The sequence below is a fragment of the Polypterus senegalus genome, chromosome 13 (genome assembly GCF_016835505.1).
Source record: "Polypterus senegalus isolate Bchr_013 chromosome 13, ASM1683550v1, whole genome shotgun sequence".
Classification (NCBI taxonomy): Eukaryota; Metazoa; Chordata; class Cladistia; order Polypteriformes; family Polypteridae; genus Polypterus; species Polypterus senegalus.
The window spans coordinates 108,407,839-108,431,753 of NC_053166.1; the positions used below are offsets into that span (position 1 = coordinate 108,407,839).

The 23,915-nt window shown below is 37.2% G+C and overlaps 1 protein-coding gene across 4 annotated transcripts in view; it reads left to right on the plus strand.

The window, feature by feature from the left end:
• The window catches only part of LOC120543396 (6-phosphofructo-2-kinase/fructose-2,6-bisphosphatase-like), a 74,880-nt gene extending 51,756 nt beyond the window's left edge, over nucleotides 1–23,124 (plus strand). For 3 of the 4 annotated variants that reach the window (XM_039776475.1, XM_039776477.1, XM_039776474.1), the window contains 5 exons: nucleotides 1,670–1,799; nucleotides 10,042–10,104; nucleotides 11,227–11,291; nucleotides 15,873–15,997; nucleotides 22,457–23,124. In XM_039776475.1, the coding sequence (XP_039632409.1) occupies nucleotides 1,670–1,799; nucleotides 10,042–10,104; nucleotides 11,227–11,291; nucleotides 15,873–15,997; nucleotides 22,457–22,463 (390 nt within the window). In that variant the 3' untranslated portion in view covers nucleotides 22,464–23,124. The remainder of the gene's footprint in view (nucleotides 1–1,669; nucleotides 1,800–10,041; nucleotides 10,105–11,226; nucleotides 11,292–15,872; nucleotides 15,998–22,456) is intronic. The other variant, XM_039776476.1, reaches the window with a different exon arrangement.
• Nucleotides 23,125–23,915: the final 791 nt, after the last annotated feature.

Sequence of the window (23,915 nt, forward strand, 5' to 3'; positions counted from 1 at the left end):
AGGATTCTATTGCTAGTATATCTGTGTTATGTACCGTTTATACTCGCATATAAGTCAAGTCGTGAAACCCAAAAAATCGATCATAAAATCAGACCCTGACTTATACACTCGTTCAGAAATGCAGCACTTCATTTTTTTTTTTACATGTTCTTGCTTCCTCCAATCTTGCACCAGTTTCTCAGAAACTTCGAATTTTGTTGCAGCAGTGCAGTTACCAATTTGTTTCACCACTTCAAATCACTCCAACTAGTCTGTGACTCACTACGATAAAATCTGACAGGTTTGATTTTTTTTTTAGTCATAGGGGTGGTCTGTGTGTGCATGAGAGCTGACAACTAATGAATGCTCATACAGAAGTACAATTTAAAAATGCAGCAATCAGGCATAAGGAATGTGGGTGTTTTGGACATTGCAAACAGAAAAGAATCTCGCCTGCCTGATGTCTCATTTTTCTACACACCATGATAAAATCGAATAAAGAAAAAGGCTCAAGACTGTGGCTGAAGTAAACAATTACTTTAATTCATATCTGAATGAGGTGGAAGGTTAATGGCTTCAAAAAAGACTAGTCAGGACTGAGCAGTGCTTGTACATGGGAATCTCTAAGACTGGCAACCAAAACAGTGGGGCAAAATCAGGGACAAACAGTATTCAAAAACCATTGGAAAGAAACTGCTAGGGAAACTAGTTTTCGGAATGTATTAATATATTTTCATTTTAAGTTTATGATTTATTTTAAATTTTACTGTTACCTTGATGACATTATTATCAGTTCTATTTTGTCCTTTTTAAGTACAGTATACCTAACTGTCTATGTGTAATTTAAGATTTAAAGTAAAGAATTATGTTACACTATAAACAAATGACTTCCTGTTACCACAGAAATGAAACAGATCAAGTTCTAAGGAGGAGTGCTGCGTATGCTCTTTCAAGCTGGCAAATGCAGAGTTGAAGATCATCTCAAATATGTACACATTAAAACACACATGAAAGCATAATAATGTCTGTTAAACACCCTAGCTACTATAGACTTGTGTTCTGGACACAGCAGCACAGCCAGCATAAAAGTAAAAAAAAAAACCAAAATGTCACTAGATACACATAGTGAATGAGGTTAAAAAATGATATTGAGCAACATGCTACTAGACTGCAAACTGCTGAACATAATTAATTGTATATGATATCAAAATAATATTTTACAAAACCTAAAACAAGCAAAATATGCCAACACACTGAGAGTCTAATTTTTTGTTTTGTTTTTCAGCCAAATGTTAGATAGCAAGCAGTTCCATTTTCTTGAAGTTATTGGGTAAAAAAAACCCAACAACATTAAAAGCATTAGGCTACATGACAATACATTTTTTACAACTAGCCAACTTTTATTTGTATAAAGCAGTGTTCCACAATGATAAACCATCCTGACAGGCTTTGCAATTTTTTGTGTATTTCCAATAAATGATTTTATGTACAAACATGCTTACTTTTACCCACTGGATCAAATGGGAGTTTTCAACTAGTAATCTTTAAATTAAACACGTAACGCAAGAGCCAGTGGGCCACACTGCCTACTATAAAGTAGAGCTGTAATGATAAGATACAGATGACATGCATGTAGAGTTTACTATCCTATGGTTTATTTTTATTTACCAATATCAACTGATTTTTTCAGTCTTATGAGGACCTGGTTCAGCGGCTGGAACCAGTAATAATGGAGCTGGAGCGTCAAGAGAATGTCCTAGTAATCTGCCACCAAGCTGTCATGAGGTGTCTTCTGGCTTACTTCCTTGACAAAAGTGCGGGTATGTCTGAAGTACAGGCTACAACCAGTGGGGTGATATTTATTGATGATCTATGTGGTCTACAAATTAATAAAAATATATCTATCAAATTGTATTTGCCAATATCAGATTTTCTGAAATCTCTTTCGATATTTTGGCATAGAATGTAATCAGATATTCATTCCTGTCTTAGAGATATGTCATAAAGGGTATATAAAATGGAGAATGTCAGCAAAGTTTAGTTGCTTCTTTAATCTGCATATAAAGAGGTTCAGAATGGTAAATGATTGATTCCATCGATACTAAAAGCTGTTGGATATTTTAACATTCAGTGCTAATTTGACTGGGTTCTGTGTTACAGAAATATCATAAATTTTGTTTAAAATCTTGATTAAAAATCTCCCAAAATCATATATTAGTATAAACCATTTAGCAAAGTCAATGAAGCATAGTCAAGAAAGCCTTTAAATGGAATTATGGGACAATAATCATCCACTCAAAATCACTCTCAAAGAGCAAAGCTTAAAATTACTCTGTAAGGTGCAATAAACCGAAAAACAATCTCCAGATACTTGCAAGCAATTCTCACTTTATTTGAAATCACTTACAACAGAGAGCAATGTTTTGGAATGTCCTTGTGTTAAGTCCATGCCTTAAATCCCATTGAAATGTTCTAATAGGGCCTATAGCTGAACACAAAATTAAAAGTAGTATCTTGACAATGCAACATTTTACAAAACCTGAGAGGGTGAATAGGTTAGTCTGTCATGGAACTGTATCTTTCCTAGTGATATATGTAAATTTTAGAGTAAACTTATTGTAATGAAATGTAACCCATATGCATTTAATTACACGGTTGACACTAAACTTGGGATTTGTTCCTGCCTTGTGCCCTGTGCTGGCTGGGATTGGCTCCAGCAAACCCCTGTGACCCTGTGTTAGGATATAGCGGGTTGGATAATGACTGACTGACACTAAACTGTTTTGTTTGTTATTTCACAATAGTTAATATTAAAACATCACAGCTCCTGAGGCCTGGGTTCAATAATCCTTGTGTGAGTGCAGCCTTCACATTCTCTGTGTGTCAATGTGGGCTTTCTTTGACTACACCAGTTTCTTCCCACACAGCAAAAACATGCAGGTTAGGTTGATTGGTCGCTCTAAATTATCCATGGTTGAGTGAACTTGCCTTGTGATGGACTGGCACATTATGCATCCTACCAAAATATTCTCCAGCTCCTCATGAGTTCAGCTAACACATGACTGTTTAAATTTGTTACTGGTTGAGTACTTCAACATTTAATACGTTTTAATTTATGCAGTGTTAACTTCAGTTTTTACTACCTTTATAGTCAATCACTTTCTGTGGTAAGTACATGATGCAACAGTGAACCTCATTCTGGCTTTCCACTAAAGCATTGTCAACTTTAAATTTAATCTCAGAGGGATTAAATCAGTGACATCACCTTGGGAGTCCATACACTATTTGCTACTCTCGTATCATGCTGACCTACTGGAAGCATTGAACTCAAAGGTCAGCTAACTCATTAGTCACAGCTTTCTGGATATTTTCCACTGGTTCTATTAAAAGTTCTATCTGTGGGAATATATTCCAACAGAGGGATTTCTTTCACTGCCAAAAGCGAACCTCCAGATAGCACACTACATTTGTAGAGACTCTACATCGACTTGTTGGATAACACCTGTTTACTCAAAAAATCTAATCAGAAATTTGTTAGTTATTACTATAGAATGATTGGCACCTTATGAAACACCACAACCTTTTACCAAGAGAAACTCAGTACTGACTAGGAATCAAAAAAAAAAGGAAGAAAACTATCTAGCAGTGAAAGCTGTGCAGGTGCTGACACCTAGTGGGTAAAAACTAGTGGCACTAAGAACTTGCTTCATTGTCCATATGAATTTATGACAGTAAAAGAAAAATTAAATTCCATACTGAAAAAAATAGAAATGATCATTAAAAACACATTGTTTCAGCTCTGTAGCTTTCATCACTTGTGTTCTCAAGGTTGCTTAATTCAGTTTAAGTCAGAGCCTATTCCAATAGTATCAACAGCAAGGCAGGAACAAACCCTGCCCAGAGCGCACGTACTTCACAGTGTCCAGTCCACAAACTTACATTTCTACCCATGGTCAATTTAGAATCAACAATAAAAAATAAGCTTGATATTTTTCAAATCAAAGTGATTTTGTTACAATAATGGGATTCATTATTTTCTCACAGGAAATTGCGTTCTTAAGTGAAGCATTTTTTTTTTATTAATTTTGAAAATATTGTTACTGTTCATACAGTTTAATGTGGGATCTATAATGGCATTTCTCCAAATATGAAAAAATAGCCTTACAGTTTTTCTTTGAAGTGGCTAAAGTTTCATTTTCATAAGACATTTCCTGCTGCCTTTTTGAGGTATGTTTATAAAAACAAAAGGAATTTGGTAATAATAAATTTTATCACAAGTTTTTGGCACTATTTTTCCAGAGGTAAGTATACATTCTTGTTCACATACTTCTTCACAGAGGCTGTCGTGGGTTGACTTTTCTTGTAAATAAGGAAATAAAATAGCACAAAACCATGCACACATCTGAAGCTGTTTATGGTGACATTACTAAAATTACTTGAAAATGAACAGGAAGTGAGAAAATAAGAATGTTTACAGATTCCATCAACCCCTTATGGTAATGATGAATTCACGCAGCTTCAGGATGCATATTTTTCTGTTGTCGCCTTGCCAATTTGGGAAAGACAGTAATCAAAGTCAAAGAACATATACAAATATGTGCCAAAGTTGTTCTGGGTGATACAGGTATGAGTTCTGCCACTAAAGTCTTATTGAAAGTGCCTTGTACTCCCACTAATACAAAGGGATGTGCCTGTTCTACGATGAATGATGAAAGGCAGAGAGAGTTATTTTCAAAAAATAAGAAGATGGAAGAGACTAAATCAATTTCAGTAACTGTGCTCAAAATACATGAACCTGAGAAATCAAATCCCAAAAACCAAGAGACCAAGCCCAAAGTGTTAACCAACATCATTGTCGAAAAACAAAAAAAACCTGTTGTCTTTGAAGCCAAACACACTTATAACCATGCAATCATTTATTTTATTGTGAATCCAAAATCTTGAATAGCAGGAGTAGCACACTGGCATCTTAAATATTTTCCAGGGAGTAATGGCATGATGCACAACCTCCTGACAACCTACATGATGGCAGTGGCAAAGTGTTGCTATCTGTAAAATGGTGGGGACCATGATAGACAAAAGTAAACAGTAATAGTAACACAAAAGCAATCATGATAAAATCCAATGGTTACAAAAATAGGAAAAAACAACAAAAATAACCCAAAAGAGGCCAAAGGTCAGAGAAGTCAAAAATACCAATAGTCAAAAACCTAATTCACTTAAGTGAAAATCAACATCTAAAAAGATCAAGCAATGTAGATGTTATCTATACATCTTTTCCATAATTAAACCACAAAAAAGGTTTTTTTTGTTTTCTATGTGACTCCAATTCTCAGGTAAAGTCCACACTGCAATTTTAAACATGCAGTGTGTGATGAAGTTACACAATATGGCAGTGTGCGATGCCAAGACTAGTGTCATGAGTGAAATGAGTGTCATCAGCATAAACAACATGGCTATTACCATACAAAATTAACACAAAATAGAGGTTCCAACAAGAAAAACAAACATTCATGTAATATTACAGTAATGACACCAACACAAAGCATGAATATTCAATAAACTGACAAAAAGTGCAAAAATTGGAAGTAGGGCTTGCATAACTGATTACAAGAGTGCTGTGATGAGGCTAAATGTATCCTCATCTTTACAGTCACATATATCACTGGTATAAAATGACAGTGTATTTGTCTTAATTTGATTAATTGTGACTGAAATTAATATAAGAAACAGTGAAATGTATTTAAAAGGGAAATCATACAAATAAGTTTACTTTTTTATGTATTTATATGTATTATTAAAGTACTATATGTTAATTAAAGGATAAGGAAAAATGGAAGCACTGATGATGAATACCAAATGACTGAGAACAGAATGCCCTTTAAAGGCTAGGAATTGTTAAAAAGAAAACAAAAAAATATCATGGATTTGACCAGAAACTGGCAGTTTAATGGCTTAAAGATCAATTAAGTTAGGGATTTCATTTTGAAGATATAAGAGAATGGTAGAATCTCTGTTAGTGCTGTTGGATTTTACAATCTTTTTTTCTTTATTGTTGTACTATTAGAGAGGATATACATTAGATAGAAAAGAAGTTAGATTCATCTTCTTCTCTCGGCTGCTCCTGTTAGGGTTTGCCACAGTGGATCATCTTTTTCCATATCTTCCTGTCTTCTGTATCTTGTTCTGTTACACCCATCACCTGCATGTCCTCTTTCACCACATCCATAAATCTTCTCTTAGGCCTTCCTCTTTTCCTCTTGCCTGGCAGCTGTATCTTTAACATCCTTTTCCCAATATACCCAGCATCTCACCTCTGCACATGTCCAAACCAATGCAATCTCACCTCTCTGACTTTGTCTCCAAACATTCCAACCTGAGCTGACCCTCTAATGTACTCATTTGTAATTCTATCCATCCTTGTCACACCCAAAGCAAATCTTAGCATCTTTAACTCTGCATCCTCCAGCTCAGTCTCCTGCTTTCTGATCAGTGCCACCGTCTCCAACCCATATAACATGGATGGTCTCACTACTGTCCTGTAGATCTTCTCTTTCACTCTTGCTGATACCCGTCTGTCACAAATCACTCCTGACACTCTTCTCCACTCACTCCACCCTGCTTGCTTTCTATTCTTCACCTCTCTTCCACAATCCCTGTTACTCTTTACTGTTGAGCCAAAGTATTTAAACTCATCCACCTTCGCCAACTCTACTCCCAACATCTTCAATATTCCACTGACCTCCCTCTCATTCAGAAACATGTATTCTGTCTTGTTCCTACTGGCCTTCATTCCTCTCCTCTCCAGAACATATCTCCACCTCTCCAGGGTCTCCTCAACCTGCTCCCTACTCTCGCTACAGATCACAATGTCATCAGCAAACATCATAGTCCCCTGGGACACCTGTCTAATTTCGTCTGTCAACCTATCCATCAACATTGCAAATGAGAAAGGGCTCAGAGCTGATTGCTGATGTAATCTCACCTCCACCTTGAATGCATCCGTCACTCCTATTGCAGTCTTCACCACTGTCACACTTCCCTTGTTCATATCCTGTACGACTCTTACATCTATGCCACTCCCAACTTTCTCATACAATACCACAACTCCTCTCGAGGCACCCTGTCATATGCTTTCTCCAGGTCTACAAAGACACAATGCAAATCCTTCTGGCCTTCACTGTATTTCTCAATCAACACCCTCAGAGCAAACATTGCATATGTGGTGCTCTTTCTTAGCATGAAACCATACTGCTGCTCACCTCTCTTCTTAACCTAGCTTCCACTACTCTTTCCCATAATGTCATGCTGTGGCTCATCAATTTTATCCCCCTGTAGTTACTACAGTCCTGCACATCCCCCTTATTCTTAAATATCGGCACCAGTACACTTCTTCTCCACTCCTCAGCCATCCCACTCACTTTCCAAGATTCCATTAAACAATCTGGTTTAAAACTCCACTGCCATCTCTCCTAAACACCTCCATCCTTCCACAAGTATGTCATCTGGACCAATGGCCTTTCCATTCTTCATCCTCTTCATAGCTGTCCTTATTTCCTCCTTGCTAATCTGTTGCACTTCCTGATTCACTATCGCCACATCATCCAACCTTCTCTCTCTCTCATTCTCTTCATTTATCAGCCTCTCAAATTACTCTTTCCATCTGCTCAACACACTCTCCTCGCTTGTGAATATGTTTCCATCTTTATCCTTTATTACCCTAACCTGCTGCATATCTTTCGCAGCTTGGTCCCTCTGTCTAGCTAATCAGTACAGGTCCTTTTCTCCCTCCCTAGTGTCCAATCTGTCATACAACTCTTCATATGCCTTTCCTTTAGCCTTCGCCACCTCTCTCTTCACCTTACGTCTGATCTTGTTATACTCTTGTCTGCTTTCTGCATCTCTCTGACTATCCCACCTTTTCTTCACCATCCTCTACCTCTGTGTACTTTCCTGTACTTCCTCATTCCAACACCAGGTTTCCTTTTCCTCCTTCCTCTGTCCAGATGTCACACCATGCACACTGCTAGCTGTCATTCTTATTACTTCTGCTGTAGTTGCCCACCTGTCTGCTGGTCTCCTCCCTAAACTTAACCTTGCAGTCTTCTTTTATCAGCTTTCACCATTTGGTCTTTGGCTTTGTCTTCATTCTCCTACTCTTCTTGATCTTCAACTTCATCCTACAGACCACCATCCAACGTTGCCTAACTACACTTTCCCCTGCCACCACTTTGCAGTCTTCAGTCTCCTTCAGATTGACTCTTCTGTGTAGGATATAATCTAAAGGTGTGCATCTTCCTCCACTCTTGTACATCACCACATGTTCCTCCCTCTTCTTAAAATATGTTTTCACCACAGCCATGCCCATTCTTTTCGTAAAATCCACTATCATCTGACCTTCTTCATTCCGCTCCTTGACACCATACCTACCCATCAGCTCATCATCTCCTCTGTTTCCTTCACCAACATGTCCATTAAAATCCAGTAAAATCACCACTTTCTGCCCCTTGGGTCCATCACTTCATCCAACTCACTCCAGAAATCTTCTTTCCAATTTCCAGATTGATAATCATTGCTGTGACATTCTTTTCACCCCCAAAACACTTTTGACCTACTGTTCCTTCAGAATAACTCTTAACCCATTTCTCCTCCAATCCACACCATGATAGAACAATCTGAGTCCAGCTCTGATCCTTTAGTCTCTTGCACGCACAATACATCAACCTTCCTTCTATCCATCATATCGGCTAACTCTCTCCCCTTACCAATCATACTGCCAGCATTCAACGTCCCTACCCTCAGTTTCACTCTCTTTACCTTCCTCCTCTGCTCCTGCCTCTGGACACATCTCCCCCGTCTTCTTCTCCTTCTTCAGCCAACAGTAGTCCAATTTCCCCCAGCACCCTGTTGGCTAACAGTGCTGGTGGTGGCCGTTGTTAGCTCAGGCCTCGATCAATTTGTATGTAAGTCTGTATTGTTGACCAAATATTGATTTGGCAAAATTTTACACCGGATGCCCTTCCTGACGTAACACTCTCCATTTATCTGGGCTTGGGACCAGCATGAAGAAATACTGGTTTGTGCATCCCCTGTGGCTGGGTTAGATTTGTCTACTTTATAATAAAATAAAACAAATGCTGTTTTCTAGTGTTTTGTTTTTTGATAAGATAAAGATAAAATAAAATGTTTGAATATTAATTTGGCCTAGATTCTTACATATTTGTAATCTCAGATGTTTGGGCGGGGGTGGGTGCCAGCCTAGCAGTTTCATGAAGGTTAGAAGGATTTGTGACATACTGTAAAGTTCAGGATGACAGGGACTTCAGGTAACCAAACCTGATAAAGCACCTCACCACATGCTCAGCCAAGGGACCTGGAACTGCTGCGTGAACTTTTAAGGTTCGTAAGGTCACCATTGATTCCAGATCACTCACAAGGATGCATATAACAATGGTGTCCACTTAGGCCCAGTGGTTTTTCCTGAGTACTCCAGTTTTCCAAACTCTACCTTCAAATACAAGCATTATAGGTTAAATGGCAATTCTGCTTTGAGTGAGAAATCCGCAAAATGGAATGGTGCCACATCCAGGGCTGGTCCCTGCACTACGTGCATTGCTGCTAGGAAACACTGTCCTCAAACCTGAATTAGATTATGTGGTTTAAAAATATTACGTTTTTTGCATGCAAGCAGCCCTGGGACGGTCAAAGGCTTTGTTGACCACCTATGCCTCTGTGAATGTGGCATAGTTAGTCAATTCATGGTGACATCTTGGTTAATTATATATCAAAACTTATTTTATATTGAAGAGTCACTGCAGATTATGAAAAAGTGGCAGCATATTTATGTTGTCTGCAACATCATTTTAAAATACGATATATTTTTCGTGATCAACGTTTTATTAAATAAAGACAAATTGACAGAATATGAACAGAAGCATTTTAAAATAATTTTTAATGCGTAATTTTGAGTCATATAGTTCTAAGAAAAACATATGCAGTGTTTTAGAAACATATTTATGATGACTAATAATAAAAGCTTTCAACTTTTTTTGTCCATTTTAGAAGAGCTTCCTTATCTTAAGTGCCCACTTCATACTGTATTGAAGCTTACACCGGTGGCATATGGTAAGATTTTTTCAATATGGCTTCTCAAGAAGGAATAATTGAATGATGTATTATTATTATTATTATTTTGTTCTTGTATTTTTTTACATTGGATTGTCTGATTAATCGAATAATTTCAGTTGGGCTCCTGACCTCTCACTACTGTTAAATATAATTTCTTAATTGTATTGATTTTCACATTTTCAACAAAATGGCATCAAGTTATGTTCTTATGTAAAACACAAAATAGGTTATATGAACAGATGTTGCATAAATTATACATTGCTTGCAATATACTGTAAATGTACTCAGAAGGTCAGACCAAAATAGAAAGGTGCTATTTGGAAGTATTACAATCGTAAGTAACAATTCACTGTTCAATTAACTCTATTTAGAAAAGGTATCTAATAATAACATATTGCCAAGCCATATTTGTATGACATTAGCAGTTATTGCAGGTGATGTATCTAGTTCAGGGTCACTGGCAGAGCCTATCTTGGTAACACTGAAAGTAAGACATAAACCAGCCTTGGAGGCAGCACCCAGCTATTTCAGTGCAAATTCATGCACACAACCACCTTTACACTCACATCAGGCCAGTTTGGAGTCGACAGTTAACCTGCCCTGCAAGTCTTTGAGGCTAGGTATCTGTGACAGCAATTGGAAAATTGCCGGTTTGAATCCTGTAAATGCCAGAGTTGATTACACTCCATTGGATCGTTGAGCAAGGCCTTTAACCTGCAATTGCTCCATACTGGGTTTGATGTTAACATGCATACAACCCTGCAACCAGGTCCTTCAGCTTGCAGCGAAAACTTAGAGGTTGATGGCAGAAGTCACTGTAAAAAAACCTCACACTGTTCCATTCCAATTGAACTAGTGTGGTACTGAAGTGGTACCCGTTGCACAGCTGCATTCAGGTCCTAAATTGAGATCCTGATGTGGTTTGTTGTGTGGTGGGTGTGGCAAAGTGCTGTATCAGTGCATGCTCCCAAACCCTGTCTCTTTCACAGAGGTTTTCTATTCTAATCAAAAATAATTTTACAGTTAACTGGATAGCTTTCTGTTGTGTTCTCCACAGAGTATAAACATTAAGTCAATTTCATGAGTGTTAAGTATGTTTTTTTTTACTTTTTCAAATAGGTTGCAAAGTAGAGTCCTTCTTCCTCAACATCGAAGCAGTTAATACTCACAGAGATAAGCCAGAGGTAAGGGGCCTATTTCTCATGTTTTTAAGATATGTTTCAAACTCCACCAAGTGAGTACCTTCTGTCTAGGAGTTTTCTGATAATGTACAGGTTGTACCTGTGTTGTTTGTAGATGATGCTGCCATTTAAACTTCTATAATGTGTCCATACTTAGGTGACTTCCTGCATCTTGGATTAGAGTAACATTGTCTACTCTGAAGTCTTGATTCTGTCATTAATTGCTTAACACTAGAATTACCAGAGCCTACGAAAAAACTCGTAATTCCGTCCCACCTTAAACTGCTTCTTAAATCCCTTCACACCTCTCCGCCAGCGTCCTTTGTTCTCTAAATGTGCTGATAAAGAGAAGCTCGGAGCAGCCGGCTATTCCATCCCCCACCAATTTAGAACGTGCACGAACTTCTCTCAGCTCATGCCTTGATTGAGTATCTGGGAGTGAAGTGGAGTTTTAGAGTGGAAATAATAGATCGTTGTTTGGAACACACGCATTTCATGTCTGTTCCGTTTCTACAGTAATCTGTGTCAACACATTGTTAAAACAGAAACTTTTTTTATATTCTAGTAGTAGATGACAAAATGTAGGCATAAACTATATAATGTATGAAGCCTGAAGTCCAAATAGCAAAGAAACATTTTCACAAGAATAACACAATTGCACTTTTATTCAAACATATAACTGCAGAAAGAAAATGCCGCCTTAACATGCGACATTGACACCAGTTTACTATAACTGACTCCGTGGTTCAATAGATACAGCCCCGCTTGGAATCAAGGGTCACGGGTTCGATCCTGCCCCTCCCTTTTGAGAAGTAAACTGTTCTTAGTCTTACTGTTTTAGTATAAAAACATACATTTGATTTCAGTCTGTAACAGCCGGTGCAATTTATGATCTTTGTAAAGGTTAGCTTTTTTTTTTTCACTTTTCACTCTCTCAGTCGCGTTCAGAATCAATCCATACAACCCCATCTGACACGGCTGTTTTCACTAAAGACGCGCTATAGCTCTGCAGTGTACCACGATGCATACTAACGCCCCCGGTTCTGACACACAAACGCTGGCGAAGCTGCCTTCTTCGTATCTCACCGTCACTTGCTTTTCTTTTTATTCAGTTTTATTGAGTGTTCCTGCCAGTCCCGCATGTTGCTGTATGCTTTTTCTTTTGTACTCCAGGACATGCAGAAGAAAGAATGGTAAAGACCAACCGGCTATATGCAATCATCAGACACTCCCCATCTGCCCGTGTCGTTCAAACACAGGAACATATATTGGTGTAAAAGTATAACAAAAGTGCACTTTTATTCAAGTGCACTTTTTCCATCGCCTTTTCCTGTAAGAAGCAGTGTACACACTTCTCTCTATGCTGTGGTTTCTATTACACACCTGAAAGAAAGACAATATATGTGAAAATATAATCGCACTAATGCAATATTATTTGAAAGCGAACAGCGTCAGATCGGGTGTGAATTTATGCAGGAACTGGAAATTCTCTGATCGGGACCTTCCCCAGGGAAGAAAGTACAGTGTCAGGTGCTCATTCAGTGTAATAGAAACCATAGCACAGAGAGGTGTGTACACGGCAACAAGTACACGTGTCGTAAATGTAGGAAGGACGGTCCTTGGGTGTGTGGAACTGTTAATATTTGAATGTGATGATTTTATATAGCACGGAATGAAAATCTGCACTTCTTAGCATTGCACCATGCAAGATGTCGTATCAATCGCCTACTGTATCTTGCTTTCTTTTTCTTGGTTATACAGGTAGTTTTGAATAAAAGTGCACTTGTTTTGTTTGCGAAATGAAGTGTCTGCGTGCACTTTTCGTGGCATTACGTGTATTTTTGAGCATGCCCGTTTGAGCAGTATAAAAGTATTGAAAAGTATAACAAAACAACGGGCAGATGGGGAGTGTCTGATGATTGCATATAGCGCCGAACTTACTGCTCTTTACTATTCTCTCCTCTGCGTGCCCTGGAGTACAAAAGAAACAGAATACAGGCGCTATAGCTCTGCGTTGTACCACGATGCATACTAACGCCCCCCCGGTTCTGACACACAGGCGCTGGCGAAGCTGCCTTCTTAGTATCTCACCGTCACTTGATTTTCTTTTTATTCAGTTTTATTGAGTGTTCCTGCCAGTCCCGCATGTTGCTGTATGCTGGATATGTTCATATGTATTGTCTCTTTCTTTCAGGTGTGTAATAGAAACCACAGCATAGAGAAGTGTGTACACTGCTTCTTACAGGAAAAGGCGATGGAAAAAGTGCACTTGAATAAAAGTGCACTTTTGTTATACTTTTACACCAATATATGTTCCTGTGTTTGAGCGACACGGGCAGATGGGGAGTGTCTGATGATTGCATATAGCGCGAAGTTACTGGTCTTTACCATTCTTTCTTCTGCATGTCCTGGGGTGCAAAAGAAAAAGCATACAGCAACATGCGGGGACTGGCAGGAACACTCAATAAAACTGAATAAAAGAAAAGCAAGTGACGGTGAGATACGAAGAAGGCAGCTTCGCCAGCGTTTGTGTGTCAGAACCGGGGCGTTAGTATGCATCGTGGTACACTGCAGAGCTATAGCGTCTTTAGTGAAAACAGCCGTGTCAGATGGGGTTGTATGGATTGATTCTGAACGCGACTGAGAGAGTGAAAAGTGAATAAAAAAAAAAAGCTAACCTTTACAAAGATCATAAATTGCACCGGCTGTTACAGACTGAAATCAAATGTATGTTTTATTCTAAAACAGTAAGACTAAGAACAGTTTACTTCTCAAAAGGGAGGGGCGCAGGATCGAACCCGTGACCCCTTGATTCCCAAGCGGGGGCTGTATCTATTGAACCACGGAGTCAGTTATAGTAAACTGGTGTCAATGTCGCATGTTAAGGCGGCTTTTTTCTGCAGTTATATGTTTGAATAAAAGTGCAATTGTGTTATTCTTGTGAAAATGTTTCTTTGCTATTTGGACTTCAGGCTTCATACATTATATAGTTTATGCCTACATTTTGTCATCTACTACTAGAATATAAAAAAAGTTTCTGTTTTAACAATGTGTTGACACAGATTACTGTAGAAACGGAACAGACATGAAATGCGTGTGTTCCAAACAACGATCTATTATTTCACTCTAAAACTCCACTTCACTCCCAGATACTCAATCAAGCTGAAGTTCGTGCACGTTCTAAATTGGTGGGGGATGGAATAGCCGGCTTCTCTTTATCAGCACATTTAGAAGACAAAGGGCGCTGGCGGAGAGGTGTGAAGGGATTTAAGAAGCAGTTTAAGGTGGGACGGAATTACGAGTTTTTTCGTAGGCTCTGGTAATTCTAGTGTTAAACGTTTGTCTTAGCAGATAAGTTCAAATACATTGGAGCTTTATTCGGAAATTATAGCAGGGGAGGATGTTAAATTTACAGGCACACTGGTGTGGCATTAACAGTTATTGATGAAGTGTCAGTCAATGGTGGTGAAGCAGAAAAACAACACTGCTCACAGTTACTTGATTTATTTACATTTTCATCTTCAACTATGACAGACTATGCATAGTGACTGCAAAGACAAGTATATTCAACAGATAGATGAAACAAAACTAGTATAAAAAATGTATTATAGTGCAGGAAGTTTGGGGATGGTTTGCAACTTTAGGACTCAGATGGCTTTAATAAATAAATAAAAATGAGTTCAACAAGAACATTCAACAAGAGAAGTTAAGGTTGTCTTCAAATGATCCAACATTTAACAATAATAATTGTAACTACCCAAGTGAGTAAAGAAAAGAGAATTTTTTGTGTGTTTTGAAATGACGGACTCTAAATCCAGAACTTAATCTGTATGACCTCAAACTAAAAGGTTAACATTTAAATGAACTGAAGAAAAAAATGACCAAAATAACACTAAACCGATGTACAAGACAAGACTTATCATCAGCAAAAGGACATGTTTATTTAAAGTCGTTGTTGTTAAAGGTGTCACCAGTTACTAAATCTAACAAAGACAATAATGTGAGGTCATTATATTCAATAAATGCATTCAAATGTGTATCTTAAATCTTAATTTTAGGTATTTTTAGGAAAAGCTGAAGTTCACATAATATTTTAAGGCCTGATTAGTGCAGGCATTCAGATTAAAGAAGGCAAATAATCTTTTTCCCAACCACAGTATGATATGTTTATTTCCCTGTCTCAAAAAATGTATCACTTATCTATAATAGTGGTTGTGCAGATTCCATTTTCCCCATACACCTACAGGGTGGATTGAAATTCCTGTTAGTTATACATGCAGTATAACTAAAATCAGACACTTTTCAGTTTCCCTCTTGCTATTTGCTACGCCGTTATTCATTCTTATTTTTCTTTTCTTTTCTTTCTCATTCCTGTTGTCCCTTTTCTCCATCCCTGTGTCTTTCAATGTTTTAACACCTCTTCATCAACTTGTATGGCTTTCTTTGTTTTGTTTGATATTTTGTCTTTGCTTTACCTAATGTGTGTTCCAATGGTTGCTTCATCTGAAATATTCCTTATTCTCTCTCAAACCTCCATCTGTGTTATTACATCCACCCTCCTTTACCCCTTACTCTTCTGGACAGAATCAGATTGCTCGACCAAGTGATGCTCCTCTGTACCGACATCGGCGTCCTGTGCCTCTTGCTAGTCCAGCTCCAACTAAAACCCCTCGTCTTGAGGACTTGGGGGAAACATCACCACCATGCAGGTAATGCTGCTAATACTAGACCCCACCCAAATACACTCTCGAGCTAGTTTTAAAGCAATGTATACATGAATAATGTCTTAAAAAGGTCTACTGTATGGAAAACAAAGTAATAGGGGAGGGGAAAGGATCAAATTTAGACAATACCACCACTACCAACTGTGAGAGAGTAAGTCCAGATCACTACATTTAACACTAGAATTACCGAAGCCTACGAAAAAACTCATAATCCCAGTCCACCTTAAATCCTTTCACATCTCTCTGTCAGTGTCTTTTGTGTTGTAAATGTGTTGATCAGCACAAGCAGCAAGCAGCCTGCTATCCCATCCCCAAAAACACAGCTCAAGTCGCAAATAAGATTCTCAGTGCTCAAGTAGTTTATCTGGGAGTGAGCTGCCTAGAATTGTAGAGGGTAAATAATTTATCGTCATTTGAAATACATGCATTTCATGTGTGTTCCATATCCACACTATTTCTCCCAGATAAACCACTTGAGCACTGAGAATCTTCTTTGCGACTTGAGCTGTGGTGGTGGGGGGAATGGGATAGCAGGCTGCTTGCTGCTTGTGCTGATCGTCATATTTACAACACAAAAGACGCTGATGGAGAGGTGTGAAGGGATTTAAGGTGGGCCGGGATTACAAGTTTTTTCGTAGGCTTCAGTAATTCTAGTGTTAAAGCCTCTACCTCCTGAAAGAGTTTAATGAAATACTGATGTTACCTGCAGGACTACAAATGAACACTTTTAGGAAGCCAAGCACAAAAAACTCTGAAAGACGTTTGAAACAATCAACTTATACTATAACCATTGTTAGGCTTTAAATAGCAAGAAAAGTGCCAGTAAATTGACTTCAATTTACTCTCATAATACAGAGCCAAAGACAGAAATGTTCCATGATGCAATGCAGCAACTGGATAATTTTGCCAACCAACCAAACTTGGGAAGGAGACATAATTCACAGTTACCAGGCAATATTGGCTATATGTACATTCAAACAAGACAAACATAGTTCGCAAAATATTATTCAAATCATTAAACATTAAATAAAGGATACACAGGTAAGTATATTTTTAAAATGGAAAGTAAATGATAGTGAAAGCATCACTTACACTGGACAAGTCTTTCTTTTGGTAACAGCGAAAAAATGGCTGAGAAAAAAGACCTAGGTCAACAGTGAAGTGTTGCATTTCAGCTAGGGTTCCTCCTCTGGCCGGGGATCAAAGCCATTTTTATGTCTTTTTTGCTAATTCTTGATTCCTTTGTTTATGTTAACATTGTTGGTTATTTAGTGTTCATGTACTTAAATATCATCTTTTATGTCCTGTATTGTTTGTGGGTGTTACCTCATGAGGTAGGGTTACCTGCCCATCACTGCTAGGGACTTCTGTCAGATCTATAAAGGCTGAGTGTAACCCACCATTCCTTGTGGTTCATTGTGAATGCACTTGTAGTGTGGTGAGTTTCTCTAGTGTTATCCTGTGCTTTTGTGATATTTTGGATTGTTGTGGCCTTTTGCTGTGTTTTTTTGACTTTGCCTCTTAAATTTTGAATTGACTTTGTTTGCTTTTAGGATTGCCTTTTGAAGACATTGTCTTCTGTGCCTTTGTGCTCCTTAGATGTTATTTTTCTTAACAAAGCTTTTAAAAATTAATATTTTATGCTATAAAGATTATCTGTTGCCCATGTGGGACTAGCTGGGTTTTGATGGTTTTGCCTCCTTCTGGTGGTATTTTGAATCATTGTTTGGGATTTTATTGCTTAGGAACTCTTAGGTTCATAACACAAAGGACTTTTAAATCAATCACTAAAATGAAAAATGCAAACCAAACACAAGAAGACACTAACACTAATTTATTTTAACCCAAAATCAGAACAACAAATAACAAACAGAAATTTGTATCCACAAATTTGAACACCCTGGACATCCACAACAACAGTAGTGATGTTAGAGTCCACAAATTCTGGTTGTCATGAGGTAGAAATCACATGCACAACAATTGACTTCTCTGAGTCTGATGATAGCAGTGCCTAAAAGAAACAAGATGGCTGTGTGTCAAAACAAATACAGATTTATATACATTGTAACAAGTGACCAGGCAGGCAGACAAGTCAGAAAAGCCAAGAATAACTGGATTACCTCCCTGGTAGCCAAGTTTAAAAATAACTGAAAAGACAGCTGCAAATGGCTGAAACAGAAAAACGTTATGTTGTCAGGTTCTCTGGCAGTAAGAGCTCAGTCCTCCTGGATAGTCAGTTTTGCATCTGACGCCACCTTCTGGGAGCAAGCCAGCTTTATATTCTGGGGTTGGCAAGAAGTTTCTTCGGTGTTGGGTGGGGGTCAGTCATCCCTCTTGGACACTTTTTTCTTGGCTGCCGAGGAGGAAGGAAAATATTAGATTGCAGTCATTGCTCCCTGTCGTTATGGGGTAGTATTGCTTACCTTGTCAGAACCAGGAAAATGGTTTCCAGAGGCGCATGCATGACAACTTGTAATATGTAAAAACGTCAGCAGTAATAAAACAAAACTAAAAGCTCAAAATAAATACAAAATGAATACTGCACATACAAAAACATTAGAATAACAAGAAAAACTAAAAAATAAATGGAAAACTGCACCTAATATGAAATAAGAACCAGCATGACAGTCTTAAAAGTCATCAATCAACAGTGTCAATCTAAATAAATAGCTGAATGCACTTCTATTGACTATTTGATAAACAATAATAAATAATTCTTGTGTGTACCTTAAACAAGATGAACAAAAACAATAACCACATTAGGCGGGTCTTCAATCTAAAAGCTCAGTCCCATGTAAATGTGTTTCTTCTGCGTGCACTGCTCTGATTTTCTGAAAGTATTTATTTAACAATACTTGGCAAAAGTTACATGCATTTTGCCTGTTATGAGCATTCAAATGGATGACATGATATGTGGCTTATGTGTCTCACATCATGTGAGATTTTTTCACAGATGTTATTATATTGTTTGCTGTGGTCCAGCGTTGGTCACCATAGACACTCATTCTATCAGAAAGTCTGTTAATTCAGTTCTCCATGAAAGCATGAGTAAAAAAAAAATTCTCTGCCATCACTACAAAGCATATGGGGTAAGTAACATATGAAACATTTCATTTGTGGGTGGAGTATTGTTTTACGTATGTTTAGCTAATCATTAAACTTAAAAAGTTTTTTTTATTAAATCCTTTCAATATAATTTTTCACATTGAAAAGGTAATTCTAGATGTTTCAGCTGCTGCTTGTCTTAAGGACAAGAAAAGTGTACTTTTGTGAAGTAGGGTTTATGATAGGTGTCTCAGATAATCAAAGACCAGTTATCCTGAAGTGCATCTCTAACCACAGGAGTCCCACAGCAAACACAAGCACAAAAGCAAAAGGGTATTTCTTATGTAAAGTATCATACTTCAGGAAAATTTTGAGTTCTTCCACAAGGAAAAATCCTTCAGAACTTCAAATGTAGTTTTGAAGCCAAGCTTTATAAATAGCAACCCTTCTGTGATAAATTCTTATCTGAGTATCTGTAATAACATTTTATGACATTGTTCATTGTTTTAATGTTGTCAGTTAAGTCACTGCAGCAGAATTTTGGAAGATTGTTCACTGCTGTTGTCATTACTGAAGGCTGCAGCCACATAGTTTATTGTTGTAATGCCTGTGGCTGGACACTTGAAATGGAGGTCACCCTCCATCTATTTAAGACAGAGGCAACTAGGAAGATTAGTGTCAGGCATGGGAAAAAAAAGTAAAACATGTCAGTTGGAGAACCTCTGCTATAATTTATTTTGACCACAATGTCCAGTTTTATATTTTGTTGTAGGTGTGTGGTTTAAGTTAGTTCTTTCGAAATTGTTTCTGTGTAATGCATTGAAACACATTACCATTTACTAAAGTGAGTTACAAATTTTTAGTATTATATCTAAGAGATGTAAATTAGATCGATAGATAGATAGATAGATAGATAGATAGATAGATAGATAGATAGATAGATACTTTATTAATCCCAAGGGGAAATTCACAAATGTTTATTATGTTAGTAAAGGATATGTGAGCCAACAAACATTATAATTTTCAGTTAAATTAACATAAATTAACAAGGTTGACTCTAAGAATATATTTGTTGTGTGCACAACACATAGGATTCTTCCAAGTAATATTTTTATTTATACTGTACTTTGATTTACTGTATATGGTTATATTAGAGTATATATCATATATATACACTGGCCCACGTAAAACACGTTTAATATCCAGGTTAACCAGTTGGCCTATCAGATACCATTCTTTTACCATAACATTTTTTGTGGGGAAATTGCAGCTATTTTTTGGGCTGTGTGTGCTTCCTGATGTCAGACTTCTTTGGTCACCTTTGTGGCAAAGGCGCTATATAGGCATCGACCCGACACAGACTGACAATGGAGGCACGTTTTTTAAATTTTTCTTCAGCTGTGGGGCACGTCTTCCCCATGTCCCACATGCCCAACATAGTCCCAAAACAACACACAAAGTAAATCACCCCAAACTACACTGTTCTTCCTCCATTACTCCTCCCAACACTGGCGCCTAGAGTAGTGGCTGCAGGCTCCTTTTATAGCACCCCTGGAAGTGCTCCAGGTGCTTGTTGATCTACATCAGGCTGAACTTCTGGGTGTGGCTACAGTCCAGCCCAAATGGGCTCGTTAAGTCATGCATCTCCCCCGGGCGGTGGCCATGAAGCCCAACAGGGATGAGCTCCAGTGTTCCACCATTGTGGGCCCGATGCAAACCATGGGGGCTGTCACCAAGTGTTTTGAGGAACGTAGGGTGTAACCCATGGATATTCCCTCGGATCCAGTGTCAAAGGGGCATCCTGGCCGGGTATGGGACCTGGCCGCCCACCACTCCTTTTACCACCAGCATAGGAACATTGACCCAATTCACTGGGACTATATGATCATGCCAACGTCTGAATATGAAATATTGAGAAATTAACATATAAACGTTGCATAAAGTAGATATTGTCATTTTTTATTTATCTTTGACTCTTTGAATTTGCCGTTATACTCCCATGGAAGATATCTGATACTCTTTCTAGGAATGATTTCCACTTTGAATCCTAAATAAAAAAATCAGAAATCTACTACAGTGTCTTTTGAAATGTGCAAAGCCTACTATCGAGTTTAGCTCTAGGTTTTTGTTGTTTTTTACCACATATGAGAGTAAGGAGTACATCAAGTAAGTTGATTTGTATTTTCTTTTAAATAAAAATAAAGTTATATCTTTAAATACATTATTATTTATAATGGTGCCGGACAGTGACAACATGCTGGATGTGGGTCAGACATGCAAGTATGACATTTACTGTACTCTGTAGAAGTGAAAATACTACTGAGCCAACTAATACTACCACTAGTCTTCCTAGCATTTAATCATAATTAAGACTGTTCTTTTGGCACAGTTTTACATCCAGACATTTTTCTGAGCCTTCTAAATTTGTAGGTACATACTGGATACTAACAGAGGTGAAACTAAGCTGGCAGATTTGGTTGGCTAGTGTTTTAAGTGGGTGGGGTCAAAGTTACCTGTGGCTTTGCTTACTCTGGTTACTCAGCTTCAAAGCACTCCCTGAGAATTCTGTGCTGTCTGTAGCTAATTACTCCATGCCTGATAGGCCTTTCCTTTGAATTATTTACTTTTTTACAGATTTGCATTAATGCAAGGTTATTCAGTCCATTATTTATTAAGTGTAATGTGTGTCTTTTGTCTGCACTATTCACAAAACTTATTTAGTCTCTTTAAATTTTTTATTTTAGTTTTTAATATCTAAAGAACTAGTGTTCTATACAAATGAAAAAAATATCAAGAACATTTACTCTGCATATTATAAGCTGAATTCCTTTGACACAGATATTTACAGCATAAAGGAATACCAAAAATTAAATACTGCATTTATGTTTTCCATTGTCTGTTTATTGAATTCTGGATTACTGTTTTGGGAACAGTAGCCTAATCTAGTATAGATGTATACAAGGCATGAACTCATACTATTCGAAACATCTATTCATCATACAGCAAAATACTAGTGTAAAATGTCATTTTGATAAATATACATAATATATAACTATAAATAATATATAATACAGTAGTAACGTTAGTTCTAATAGAAAAGTCAGGCACTAACTTTTATTACTGTAAGCATCTGTAATTGTGCTACATGGATGTGGAACATCAGCTCATCATGCAGCAAAGTAGTACTGTCGTAATGTTATTTTGTCATACATTATAGATAATATACAACTATACATGATACAGTGATAATATTACTGCTTATAGAAAAGTCAGGCATTATTAAGCATCTGTAATTTTGCTAGAGTTCAGTTGACTTTGAAATTTAGCAAATAACACACATTGCATTAGTGATCGCAGTGCTTTTATAAACACTTGAGCCATTTCTTTGTCTTCTTTCAGAATGTAGAAGTCACTCGGAATCCAGAAGAAGCCTTGGATACTGTGCCAGCTCACATCTGAAGATTCCTGGATTTTCTCATAGACACTAATTCTGGTGCAGAGAAAGATGAGCATATTAGATTATCTAATTGCCTACTACACTGGCACCTGGGTTCCATAAGAAATTGTTATGCAATATAAAAATGTATATGTAAATGACTTAAAAAGACTGAATTTTATGTCCTGGTGTACAAGGAGTGGGAAAAAATATTTCACTTGGAGAAGTTTGCTCAGTATGGAATGTTTTCAGGAGCACTAGCAATGGCTGTAGAGCAATGAAAGTAAGAATTTAATATAAAATGTATGCAATATTAAAACAATACTGTATAGAGAAGCAATGAGAAAAGGAAGAAACATCACAAGGTTAATGAATATCTTCACCAATGCAATAGACAGCAGAGCAAATAGGACCATTTTGGTTTTAATAGATTCCTTTTAAACTCATTAATGACTTTTCTGTAATTTATTTCTCCCTTATCATGTACATAATCAGATAGGATATATACTTAAATGTGCATAAGAAATACAATTTTTGAGAAAGATTAAGACAGCATTTTAAAAACACTTTTATTTTTGCAATCAACACTAGAATGAACATTCATTTTACAAACTTATTGAAAATAACTGGTCATAACAATCAGGGAATTGAAAATGATATTTATTGTATTTACTTAGATTGTGAGGTACTCCTGCTGGAATTGAACACCACTAAATTAACAAACCATAAGTTAACCATACATTTGCATTTACAGATGTGATGTATAAAAAGCAAATTGAAAAATTAAATGATTAAATATTGTAATATTTCAAAAGAAACATTTTACCAGACTAAACATACAGCATATATAACGAAAACAGGCCAAGATAATGTACATAAAGCAAGTTTTTATTGTTTTATCAAAAAGTAGCCATTTTGTTCTTATTTTTTATTTTAATCAATGAAATAAAATTTTGAGGTTATATGAATGTGTAGAAGTTTACTTTTCTTTGGTTGTGTGTCAATTATATTTCAGTGTGATCTAAACAAAACGTTTTTCAAAGATATCTTACTGCAGTCTAATTATCACTAAACTGTTTAAATGCCTTGATTTTTGTACTGGGGTGAAATGACCATGCAATAACTTGTTTCCAGTAATGGACTGGTACTATGAACAGGGCTGCTTCTTGCCTTTTGCCCAGCACTGCCAGAATATACTCTGCCCAGCACGATTATCTGTTGAAATAAGACAGTTTGGAAACTGAATGAGTGAATATGAACAGTGCATCAAATTACTGTTTTCAGTGTTTGGGGGGCTGGTTTCCCACCAATAAACAAATATGGAAGAGTAACAAATGATATCACTATTTTTATAAGTAATATGGTTCATGTATGTGGCTGAACAGAGCTCAACTTCATACACTACAGGAAGACTTGTCACAA